Source organism: Daktulosphaira vitifoliae, unplaced genomic scaffold (assembly GCF_025091365.1).
Source record: "Daktulosphaira vitifoliae isolate Bord-2020 unplaced genomic scaffold, ASM2509136v1 Scaffold_3, whole genome shotgun sequence".
NCBI classification, from domain to species: domain Eukaryota; kingdom Metazoa; phylum Arthropoda; class Insecta; order Hemiptera; family Phylloxeridae; genus Daktulosphaira; species Daktulosphaira vitifoliae.
In genome coordinates this window covers 20,381,079-20,393,575 of record NW_026099574.1, presented here as the reverse complement: position 1 = coordinate 20,393,575, position 12,497 = coordinate 20,381,079, and the positions used below count along the sequence as shown (strand labels likewise).

General features: G+C 24.0%; 3 protein-coding genes across 3 annotated transcripts; 2 read left to right on the top strand and 1 right to left on the bottom strand.

Moving 5' to 3' along the window:
* Window positions 1-1,055: 1,055 nt before the first annotated feature.
* LOC126901946 (polycomb protein EED) lies at window positions 1,056-3,678 on the top strand. Its single transcript, XM_050678904.1, has 8 exons — window positions 1,056-1,228; window positions 1,298-1,431; window positions 1,494-1,665; window positions 2,188-2,320; window positions 2,385-2,548; window positions 2,625-2,864; window positions 2,943-3,095; window positions 3,220-3,678. The coding sequence occupies exons 1-8, from the start codon at window positions 1,202-1,204 to the stop codon at window positions 3,424-3,426; spliced, it is 1,230 nt and encodes a 409-aa protein (XP_050534861.1). The 5' UTR covers window positions 1,056-1,201; the 3' UTR covers window positions 3,427-3,678.
* Window positions 3,679-6,274: 2,596 nt separating this feature from the next.
* Window positions 6,275-9,588, top strand: LOC126901950 (motile sperm domain-containing protein 1-like). The gene is made up of 4 exons (XM_050678910.1): window positions 6,275-6,532; window positions 6,600-6,914; window positions 7,939-8,079; window positions 9,232-9,588. Exons 1-4 carry the CDS (start codon window positions 6,406-6,408, stop codon window positions 9,264-9,266), a joined length of 618 nt encoding a protein of 205 aa, XP_050534867.1. The 5' UTR covers window positions 6,275-6,405; the 3' UTR covers window positions 9,267-9,588.
* A 528-nt stretch (window positions 9,589-10,116) lies between these two features.
* On the bottom strand, window positions 10,117-12,496 carry LOC126901949 (eukaryotic translation initiation factor 4E type 2-like). Its single transcript, XM_050678909.1, has 5 exons — window positions 12,354-12,496; window positions 12,225-12,294; window positions 10,699-10,941; window positions 10,403-10,555; window positions 10,117-10,344 (listed from the first exon to the last, which is right to left on the bottom strand). Exons 1-5 carry the CDS (start codon window positions 12,371-12,373, stop codon window positions 10,180-10,182), a joined length of 651 nt encoding a protein of 216 aa, XP_050534866.1. The 5' UTR covers window positions 12,374-12,496; the 3' UTR covers window positions 10,117-10,179.
* Between the last annotated feature and the right edge of the window lies 1 nt (window position 12,497).

Below are 12,497 nucleotides of genomic sequence, written 5' to 3'. Positions count from 1 at the left end.
AATTCTTTATAATTTCTGTTGAGATATTTGATTACGCAATAACTCTATAAATACAACTAAAATTTGTTAAGAATATTTATTACATATGTATTTGATAATAAAAAAAATCTAAATCAATTGTTTTCAAGGAAAGGTAAAAAATAATTATTTCTCATAAGACTGCTAATTTATTAATAGAGATATTTATTAATATTCTCGTAAATATGCCTCGTATGATATAAACGATAAACTTCAAATGATAATTTAGTCATTTCAAATTTTTATGTATATAAATATACTTAAACATTAAATTATTCTTCAATAATAATTATTAAGTACTCTTATACTTTTCTATTAAAGAATTTACATACAAATATGTAAAACTACTTAACATCAATAAAAATAAAATGTACGAAATCATATTTAGAATTTAGATTTTTCCTTCTTTATAGGATATAATAATACTTTATTATAGAATAGGGAAAATCAAGTTCTATTCATTAAGCATTTTAAAGCTTTCAAGCATTTTACTATTTTTAAACAAAAATGAAATTTTTGTTCCAAAACATAATTTTATCAACAAACTAATATCCCTACATCTCTAAGAGTATGCAGAAGATTTTATGTAGCCTCATTTAATCTTTATGAATTTCCCTCAATATTTCAAATAATTTATGTTAAGAAACTTCTATTATTTCTGTCGAACTCCGGTAATAAACTTTTTTTCATACGATAACTTAAGTTAATTTCTATAGCACATACTTCACTGAGTAAATGTTTTTTTATTTATAAATAGAGACATTGAAATATTATACCTCTTAAATTATACATAATTTAACGTTGACGTCAACGTTTTAGCGATTTAAAATATTTTTTTTAACATTTTAAATTTGTGATCTTGTAACGCATAATTAGGCAAAATCAATTGAAAAAGAACTGAACAATAGTCATGTGTCCAAATTCTGATTTAAAATTGGGAGTGTTTAAGGTCTAAAAGGCAAAAACAATTATTTAAATTATGGTAAAATTAATTTGATAATTGTTATCAGTAGTTTCTTATGTTATCAATAATATTAATTTTTTCATTGGTGCAAGTTGTTCAAAATAATGGTTTCTTTTCAAATTTATTGGTTAGTTTAAGTTAATTAACTAATTTTACTTATTATAAGTTCAAAATAACGTCAGTTAAGTCGTTTTTATAAAATTTAATTCTTATTATACAATGTCTGATGCAAATTTAATAGAATCTGTAAGTTCTGTCAAACATTCAACAATTTTAACTAATTAATTAAAATCATCATTTATCTACGAATTTTAGGACGATGCATCAAGTATTGATAGTTCAACAACTGATCGAACATCTCGAAGTCATACTCCTGCTAAACGTGGTCGACAAAAAAAATCAAAACCTTCAAATAATACTAAAAATGTAAAATTACAATACAAGTTTTCGTAAGTCTAAATTGTGGTTAACTACTTATATATATTAAATATCAAAATGTAATTTTAAATAGCTGTGCTTTAAGAGAAGATCATGGTCAATCATTATTTGGCGTTCAGTTCAATCATCTATTAAATGATGATCAGCCTTTAATATTTGCTTCTGTTGGAAGTAATCGAGTATCAATATATCAGTGTTTAGATGATGGAAGCATTAATTTACTACAAAGTTATGCAGATCCTGATGTATCCTTTATATTTTAAATGAATATTCAATTTATTTTTATAAGAATCGCATTTGATTGACTCGAAATACTTTAAAAAAATAAACATCTAAATTTTGTGTGATTCATATTAAATGTTAAATATGACCATAAACATTTTATTGTTTATAATATTTTTATAATTATAAATAGAATTATTATGATAGACCTATAAAATACATTTTTGTTATTATCTTTAACTTGAAAGGGAATATTAGTGAGTAATAGTGAAGTGTTGATCGTAGTTAAATAAAATACGTTGAATTATAGAATAAAACTTTTATACTGGGCATTTCCTTATACAATAATAATGATGTGAAACTGTAATATATTATTATGTTTTCTGTTGTTTAATTTTGAATGAAGTTTTTGCAAAATCTTTAAAATTTTGTTTTGTATCTAAATTTAATATGAATATCATATAATTATAAAATTGTAATAATATAATTTTTAAGTTATTTAAACTTCAATGAGTCCTATATTTTCTTTAAATTTGTTATCACAGTCCAATGAAACTTTTTATACGTGTGCTTGGTCTTTAGATGAAAATGGCAAACCTCTATTAGCTATGGCTGGTAATCGAGGTATTATTCGTATTATAAGTCCAGCTAACTTGTCATCTATTAGGCATTATATTGGTAAAATTAAAAAAGAAATCTAATGAAAAAAAAGTAAAACTTATTTTATTTTATTGTGATTTAGGACATGGTCAAGCAATTAATGAGTTACAGTTTCATCCAATTGATACTAATATGTTACTTTCAGTTTCTAAAGATCATACATTACGCTTATGGAACATTAAGAGTGATGTTTGTATTGTAATATTTGGTGGAGCAGAAGGTCATAGAGATGAAGTGCTTTCAGCTGTAATAAAAAAGTTTTTCTTTGATTAATATATTAATTTTAATCAATTTTTTATAAATCTAACAAAAATACTGACAGGATTTTAATATTGATGGTACAAAAATTATGTCATGTGGCATGGATCATTCACTAAAATTATGGAGCTTAGAAAAAGATTATATTCAAGATGCCATTAAACTATCATATTCATTTAATCCTAACAGATCAGCTAGACCTTTTGATACTATTAAAGAACATTTTCCAGTTTTTTCAACCCGAGATATACATCGTAATTATGTAGATTGTGTACGATGGATTGGAGACTATGTGATATCTAAAGTAATCTATAGTTATTTAATATTTAAAATTATTTTAATAACTATTATTGATGAATACATCATAATATTTGTATTTCAGTCATGTGAAAATTGTATGGTTTGTTGGAAACCTGGTCACTTAAATGATACAGAATTAAAACCAAATGATACAACAGTATCTCAAATATGGTATTATGATTTCAAAGATTGTGATGTATGGTTTATTCGATTTGCTATGGATTTTTCACAAAAAGTAAGATAATATTTTGATATTACATTTGTAATTAACATCTTTTAAAATCTTTTGCTCTTTTAGTGTATTGAAGGGAAATATAATATTTTATTTTATTTTAATGTATGATACTTTTTTTTTTAAGATATTAGCGTTAGGAAATACAATTGGTAAAATCTATGTATGGGACTTAAATTCTAATGATCAAGCATCAATGCGTGTAACTACTTTGGCCCATCCCAAATGCAATACTGTAATTCGCCAGACTACATTTAGTCGTGATGGAAATATATTAATTTGTGTATGTGATGATGGCACAATTTGGCGTTGGGATCGACTACTGAATGTTTAAAATCAAAAATATGCCTTAGTCCATATTTTATAACTATTTTGAATTTTTAAATATTTTGATATCTGATTGTAAAGTTTTAATTTTATCTCTTTTTTTTTTTCTTGTTTAATTTAAATTCTTATTACTATTTTTTAATAATTTATATATATATATATATATTTCAGACCACAAAGAAATTAATAAACTTACAATTTCTAAGCTAATGAAAAGTATTTCAAATAATATTTTTTACAAATTTTTAGTTAAAACATGTCTAGGGACATTTATTAGAAATACTTGAATAATTTTAAATGAAATGACTGGGAAGTTTACATACAAAACAAAATTTCAATTAAGTTAAAGCTCAATTTTCACTTGTAGTGATTATTAAAAATTCTTTTAAAGTAGCATACAGATTTCTGGTAAAAATATCACTTTTATCAATTAGTTAATTATTATTGTATTGCCCAAACTTGAAAAGTAAATTGTGTTTTTTTGTTATTACCTAACTTAATTAATATCGTGTCATACTTCAGTGGTTAAGTACTGAAGTTAAATTCCGTAGCACTGAGGTAAATAGGCTTTCCTATCCTCTCTAGCAAAAGATTTATTTTTTAATAGAGGATGTTAAATATAAATAAAGTTACAGATATAAACTAACAATGTAAGCCATTAAATTAATGTATATATGTATATGTATATTAATAATTATTACCAAGTCTGAGTATAAAAATTTATCAAATTAAAATTAATTTAAACTTTTTAACATAGCTGAGATTAAGACTTAGATTTTATGGTATTTTAATGTTAATTTAATTTCTTTTTTGTTCATACAACTGATTAACTATTTTTGGTATATATATATATTTTTTTTAATAAAATTCTTAATATGATAAAAAATATTGTTAATATTTTATTATATTAATCTAAATATACACTATTTACCACATATGAATAATTTTTATTAATATCTTTTGTCAATCCTATTTAATAATTAAATATAAATTTCCCCATCATTTTTTTAAATATCTTATAATGTACATTCCTTTATATATATATATATATTACTAATGATTCAACCATTAGTAATTTGAACACGGCCCTAACTAGATTAATATATATAAGCCGGTCTTCTTCCTCGACTTAATCCCAATTACTTGGGGTTATCTTCCCTTATCCTAAACTTCTACTTGACACGATCTCCCACATCCTCCACGCTCACATCAGATGTCCTCATATCACATTCAATAACATCTCTCCATCTCTTTTTTGGTCTTCCTCTACCTCTTCTTCCTTCAACATTCATTTCTCTAAGTGTTCTTACAGCTTCCGATTATTCTCTCATAACATAGCCAAACCATCTAAGTCTATTTTCTCTCATCTTATCCACGATTGAGGCTACACCTACAGTCCCTCTTATATGCTCGTTCCTTATTCTATCTTTTCTAGTCACTCCACTCATCCATCTAAGCATTCTCATCTCTGCTCTACTTTCTTATCAACCGCCCAACACTCTGAACCATACAACATAACTGGTCTCACTACACTTGTAGAATTTACCTTTTAGCCTCATTGCAATTCTTTTATCACATAAGACGCCAGACGCTTCTCTCCACTTCAACCACCCGCACTTAATTCTGTGTCTTACATCCTCGTCAATACCACCACTCTTTTACACAACTGACCCTAAATACTTAAACTCTCCAATCACGTCCTTGCTTATTGTCACTAATCTCCTCATTTCACCTACCTCGTGTTAACCTTTGTCAAACTCGAACTCTATATACTCTGTCTTACTTCTACAAATTCTTAAACTCTTTTCTTCAAGAGCTAATCTCCACACCTCTAGCCCTTTATTAATTTTCTCCCAGTAAGACTATATCGTCAGCAAACAACATGCACCATGATACCGTATCCTGATATTTCTCTAGTAATGTCATCCATCACTATACAGAATAAGTAGGAACTTAAAGCAGAACCTTGGTGCACTCCTACTCTTACCCGAAAACCTTCTGATACTCCTACGCTTTTTACCCTGGTACAAGTGCCATCATACATATCTTCTATTTATTAATGTACCTTTTTGGGACTCTTTTTCTCATTAATGTCCACTTTAAAATCTCTATCATACACTTTCTCCAAATTTATAAATACCATACACAGCTTTTTCTTCTTTTCCCTAAACTTTTCTATTAGTTACCTCACACGATATACTGGCTCCATTATTGACTTATCAGGCATAAATCTAAACTGGTTTTTAGATACTGATGTCTCATTTCTTATTCTCTTATCTATTACCTTTCCCCAAATTTTTATACTATGACTCATAAGCTTTATGCCTCTAAAATTTTCACACTCCTGTATGTCACCTTTACCTTTAAATATCGGCACCACAATACTATTCCTCCATTCATTTGGAATTTTCCATTCTAATAAAATTTTATTTAAAAGTTCCTTCTTCCTAATAAATCCTATTTAATATTTAAATATGAATTTCCCCATAATTTTTTATAATGTACGACTCGGTTCAAACGTTAGTAATTTGAACACGGTCCTAACTAGATTTATATATATATATATATATATATATATATATAAGCCGGTAATTTTTATATACAAAAAACAATCCAGACAGCCATAGGTGAATTATAAGTGTAGGGTCGATTCCGGTCTTAACACTATTTTAAAGTGTATAACACTATTTTCACAATTGAGAAAATCAGAAAACGCTAAGTTACTTTTTTATACTGGAACCCTATGACTGATAATTTTAGAAAAAAGAAGTTCAACTTCCATTTATAACAAACTTAATCACTTATAATTTATTGCACATACTCTTTGGTAAAAAACATATGAAACAAATTGATAACAAGACAATAACAATGATAAAGGAAATAAATAAAAACAAAGCTACTAAAAACGATTACATTATTAATAATAAAAGTATGAAACGCACCATGTAAAGTCTTAAAAAATCACCGTTTTACAAAATTAGTCATAATGAACAACCATAAAGTGCCTGTATTTGTAAGTCCTCAATCATTAACTTTCAGTTTAGATGATAAAACATCTCACAGACAAATCATTACTTTATTCAATCCCTATGATTTTCCAGTCAGGTTTAAAGGTAAAATCAAAGCATTATTTACAATATTATTTATAAATATATTTTATTGTATCTAATTTTTTATTAGTGTTTTGTACTTGCACCAAAAAATATACTGTGGTGGAACCAGAAGGCTCAATAAGTGCCAGCTCTAGAGTAGATATAGTAGTTAGACATAATGCTCCAGCACCAGCATTTTGTGATATAAGAGATAAATTTCGAATACAAATGCAATATTATACAACAAAAAAAACTATTGGACATAAAGATGTAGAAACAATATTAGTACGATCTTCAGATAATTTTGAACCTCCAGCTGAAAATTTTAAACAGTTGCCTAAAAGTGATTTTTCTGCGGATAGTTATGAAAATGATTCTGATATAAGACAAAACTTTTCTAAAAGTAAGATTGAAAGTTATATTTATAGTGTAATGCAGTAATTATTGTGGTAAAAATGGCGTATAACTAAAAGATATATATATATTTAAATATAATTTCATTCAAACATAAGAAATATTTATTTTCAAATGTTAAATTTTTTTCTTATTTAATTTCTAAAATAACTCAAATAATACTACTTGCAAGGCTTGGGAAGTTAATGGTTATTTTTAACTCAAACTTTCTGTTAAAATTGACTTAATTGAAGAAACTTAAGATATTTAATCAGTTATTATTTTAAATAAATTAAGTTAAAAAGTAATGACACTTAGTTTCATTAACTATACTTGATAAGTTTATAGTGTTAGTAGTAAGTTTCCAAAAATAGTATATTCATAGGTTAATCACATTTTTAAGAGCTAAATTTTTTCATTCCAACATTTTTTTTTAATACAACAAAATATAATTTTCAAACATATAAAAATGTAGGGTATAAATTTACTTTACAAATATTTATTATTTTTAAATAAACTAGTGTATATTATATCATGTGATGTCTCCATAGTAAAACCGTCTTGACAATTTAAAATTTACTAAGTGACACATATTTTAAGAATTTTTAGAATAAATAATCTCTATTACTTCTTGAGTTAATATAGCTTAAAAATACCTAATTCTATTGTTAATTACATAAAAATAGTATATTATTTTATAGTATAATATATTACAAAAATTTTTTATTTTATTATAAAGAGGTATTTAATTAAATAAACCAAAAATATGTTATTTGTCATTAAATGAACAAAAGAGAAGTTAAATTAATGTAAAATCTATATATCTCTGTTCAGCTAAAAAGTTAAATTTTTTAACTTACCCAGTTTTGCTTAATATTATAAAATTTCATAAAAAAAAATTTTGAATCAAACTATTTAGGAAGCTTTGTAGGAATATAATTTGTGATAATACTGTAACGATAAAAGATACGTTTTTGATATATTAAATATAAGTAAAATTACTTTCATTCTAAAGTTATATTTTACTATTTAAGGTTCTTCTGGTCCTAATTATACAACATTACTCATGGCTGGAATTTGTATTTGCGGATTATTGTTACAATCATCAGAAGAAACAGATATAATGAAATTCCGGATTTCATTTAACCTTAAATTAGCATTTGCTTTTGTATTAGGTAAATGTATCAACATGTCTTTTTAAAAAATATTTATTCTTTTCTTAAAATATAATTTAAACACTAAAGGTTAGATATTAAAATATAAAAAAATTAATAAATTGGACAATGTTACCATCAATTTTAACTCCTATTTTTATACATGGTTATTTTAAAACTTTGAAGAAAATTTAAAAATAAAATAAATTCTTTAATTAAAGACATATAAAAAAAATATGTTTTAACATAGACCAAAATTATAAAAATGAATAATTATAAAATGTCCTAAAATTAATTGCCACTAAATCCCTCATTTATAAACTGCTCTTAAATTAAATTGCTATATTATTACCTATATGGATACATTTACTAAGTAAATAAATAATAATAATGAATTACTATGTAATAAAATTTTAAATTAAAAATTTTTTTTTAAATTAAAAACTTAATGTTTATTCTTAAGGGGACATTTACAAATGTCCGTAAAAATTTTTAAAAAAAAATATGCAAAATATTCAAAAGATCAAAAGTTATTGATGATACCATATATGGTAGGACATTTTGTTTATACAAAGTGGAATAATTTTAGCTGACAATTCTTATAGCTTTTGATATAATTAAAATTGTATGAGTATGTGCGCTTGTGAGTATAGCTCTTACTGGTGTATAGTTACAACACATATTCCACCTGTACAGATACTTACTCTATATATTAAAATGAATGTAATTCAATAAGTGTTCATTTTAAAGTTGTTATCAACTCATCAATATTTTGTGTAAGAAAAGTTAAAAAAACAGCAATTTTGAAATTAAAAATTATTTTTTATTATATACAAATATATAGTAAAAACTATTTTTGTAGTTTAACAATGCAAAAATTGGTAAGAAAAAATTACATCCAAATTTGAATTGTATCAATAGTTATGAGTTGTCAATTTGAGATATTCCACTCTGTATAAAACCACATTTTTATCAGTTATTTGAAATAATATAGTTATATTATAATTGGTATTTTTTTTACATAAAAAATAACTTTATAAATTAACTTAGGATTCTCCTGAAACAAGTGTTGAAAGGTTAGGTTGGGTAACAAATTGTAGAAAAATAGTTGTTAACAAATAATCGATTCATCAAAACTAGATTTTTAAAGTATCATTTTTTTTTTGTTTTTAGGTATGACAACAATAACTATTTTACAACATCAATGAAGTGGTAATATTATCTGGATTCTAACAAATAAAGTATACATATACAAAAATCTAGTCTCCATATTTTATGAATTTAGAAATATATTTATATAATTTAAGAATAAATTAAATCTTCTATATTTATATTAAAAAATGCTTTTGAAGTTAACTGAAAATTGCAGTTAGATGTAAATATGATAACTAATTATACATAGTATTCAATGCATATGATATTTTTCACTATTTCAATTATATGGAATACCAAATTAAATGTTTTACTTTATATTAAAACTATATTTTACACTATTATGGTCTGATAATGGCGAAAAATCTTTATATTATGTAAAAAAATTTTGTTTATAGCTCATCTGTTATATTGTATAAATAAATTTTTATATTTTTTGAATAATTAATACCATTATGTGTTTAAATTTACACATGTACAGAGATTAACATGTAATTAATTTTATCTAATTAAATTTTTCATTAGCAAAAAAAAAAGTATTTACAACTTTTCAAATATTGTGTTATTTTATAGCGTTAAGTATTGAATAAGAAAAATTAATTTTTTTTGTTATATCAAATTAAATTATTTACCCAAAGTTAATGTTGTTGCGTTTTATTACACATGATACATTCACCAGGGATTAATAATCATAAGTGTATCTAAAATGATGTGAAAAAATGATACACTTTCATGTATGTTGATATTGTGATATGTGGCTGAGGGAAACAAGGTCCCTCATTATTGTTATTGTTATTTTTAAGTCAATGAAAAATAATATACAGTATCACTAAAAATAATGTACAAAAATATATTTAACTCAGATTTTTTGGTTAAAGAATTATTTCTTTATTAAATATTTTAATATTGTTTTTTTTTTTTTTTTTTAATTAAAGTTTTTTTAATAATTCACATTTTATTTAGTGTCACTTACATTTTGTAAACACTTGACACTGATTTAATACTTTCATTATGTGTTTTATATTCTAAAATAGTATTAGGTGGTAAGTTTAAGACTCTTCTAAGAGTGTCTCTTATCCTATTTGTTGCTCCTTGATCATAAGAAGTTTTATTCCAAATTGATATTATATCTTCCTAAACAGAAATTATTTTTAATATATATTTTAAATACCCTAGATAATATATTTTTTACTTGGAATCTTAAGGAAACAACAGCACCGCATATTTCGTCACCTACCATGAATTGCTCTCCAAGCATTGCGAGTATCAAATTTTCCCAACATCTAGATGCTAAACCTTTACGTATTCTTAATACCCATTTACCTCCTCTAGCATTTGATTCATCCTGTAATCAATTAAAAATTCATAAATTCTCTATAAGTAGTTAACAAGTTAAGAAAAAAATTATAAATTAATTAGTTACTTATATAGATTATATATTAACAATTAATTTATATATAAACTCAAACTATTTTTATTCATATTTACCTCCCACATTGGTTTGATCCCAACTTTAAATAAGTGAAATTCACAATGAGATTGTAATGCACATGGTCTCACCATATGACTATATATTGTCCAAAATTGTTCTACTGAACCAAATCTAGCAAGGTACTTAAGATTTTGATCATAACTTGGAGTATTACCAGGTTTTCCAGGGAATCGACGACTAAACCAAAACCAGTATTGATGTTGAAGTTTGTGGTCCCCATTGGGAATAGTCAAAGGTATCTAATATAAATACTTATAAATTATATATAAATGTAGAAATTAATAATTAAATATTATGTATAGATATCATAACTATTACCTATTACATCAGGGTCACCAACATTTTTTAATTTTAAAAATTCCTGACTTAAAAGACATTTTTTAGGAAAAAGACAATGCACAATAAAATCGGGTCCCTTAAATAAATTTCCTACCTCATAATTTAATTATTACTATGGTCAATAGTGATAGAAAAATGTTAGATAATACACTTATTTGTTTAAATACAGCACGGAAAATGAATAAGTATACCTATGAAAAGAATAAAGTATTATATGGTATGATAATACTTTATTGTTACTCAAGTACTATTGGGTATGATCAGGTTTGTAAAATTTGGTTTATTTTAAAAATTAATAATATTACATATATAATTGATGTAGTGTATAATTATATAAAAGAAAAAAAGAAAAAATATATCATTATCCAAACAATTTTTTCTGACCTGTAAGATACTATTTTAAATAATAGATTTAAAAATATATATATATTATCAGAAAATATTTATAACAATCAAAATTTTCAATATAAAATAAATTGTATAACTAAATATATTATACAATTCTTTTGTCATGAATATTTTATAATTAATTAATTAATATATAATACAGAGTAATGTTACATATATCCTAAATCCAAAAATTAAATAAATGAAAATATAAATAAACATCCATATTTAGTAAAACTTCTATAGATTATGATTTCAATAACAAAATATATTTTACTAAATTAGGGTAGGGAAATATTTTAATAATAAAATGTTGTTTTTCTTAAATAGCTACTTAGCTTACTATTTATCAATTTTATTTAGCTGATATATGAAGCTATTTAATTAAAGAATCCAGTGTAATAGTTCTCTTTAATTTTTTCAAAATTCATGTTTTATATTTTCTAATAACAAAATATTAACAACAGGTTAATATGATAATTGTACACACAATTCAGAAAAATATCCTTGTCAAAATATCTATCAGAAAAACCAATATTAAACAAATAAAGATGTTTAACATAGAGTCAACACTAAAATCATTTACCTACTCTATATTCTAATTAATTTCAAAATATAACTAGTTATAATTAGGTAGATAACTAGTTATTTCACTGGACTCTTTAATTATATTAAGTCATAAATAAGAATTTTATCAAAACTAAAGAAAAAATTATTTTAAAAAACTACGTTTTTTTAGTATTATATAAATTAACTTGTCTCAAAATAACAATAAGATTGATTAAAAATAACTAACATTTACTAATTTGTCAGCTAGCATCATATCTTTAGACGTAGTGTTTTCATCTTCACTCACAGTTTTTGACCTAAGTAAAAATTGCAATACACATAATTATTAACACAGGAAACAATTAAATATACTTACATTTCAAATTTACTAGCCATATTTCTAATGAAATTACAGATTATATTAAATAAACTTATTTATATATTTACAAACACAAATTACTTGAATGTAAGTACTATACAGAATGCATGTAGAAGTAAAATGTATCACTTAAAACACGTT

What these genes read in the sequence shown, in the direction of transcription:
- LOC126901946 (XM_050678904.1), top strand. Translation starts at nt 1,202, where the DNA reads ATGTCTGATGCAAATTTAATAGAATCT. An exon ending in ATGCAAATTTAATAGAATCT is followed by an intron (nt 1,229 to 1,297) that starts GTAAGTTCTGTC and finishes TACGAATTTTAG; the next exon opens with GACGATGCATCAAGTATTGA. An exon ending in AAAGTTATGCAGATCCTGAT is followed by an intron (nt 1,666 to 2,187) that starts GTATCCTTTATA and finishes TTGTTATCACAG; the next exon opens with TCCAATGAAACTTTTTATAC.
- LOC126901950 (XM_050678910.1), top strand. Translation starts at nt 6,406, where the DNA reads ATGAACAACCATAAAGTGCCTGTATTTGTAAGTCCTCAATCATTAACT. An exon ending in TTTTCCAGTCAGGTTTAAAG is followed by an intron (nt 6,533 to 6,599) that starts GTAAAATCAAAG and finishes ATTTTTTATTAG; the next exon opens with TGTTTTGTACTTGCACCAAA. An exon ending in AGCATTTGCTTTTGTATTAG is followed by an intron (nt 8,080 to 9,231) that starts GTAAATGTATCA and finishes TTTTGTTTTTAG; the next exon opens with GTATGACAACAATAACTATT.
- LOC126901949 (XM_050678909.1), bottom strand. Translation starts at nt 12,373, where the DNA reads ATGGCTAGTAAATTTGAAAT. An exon ending in ATGGCTAGTAAATTTGAAAT is followed by an intron (nt 12,295 to 12,353) that starts GTAAGTATATTT and finishes ATTTTTACTTAG; the next exon opens with GTCAAAAACTGTGAGTGAAG. An exon ending in TTGTTTCCTTAAGATTCCAA is followed by an intron (nt 10,345 to 10,402) that starts GTAAAAAATATA and finishes ATTTCTGTTTAG; the next exon opens with GAAGATATAATATCAATTTG.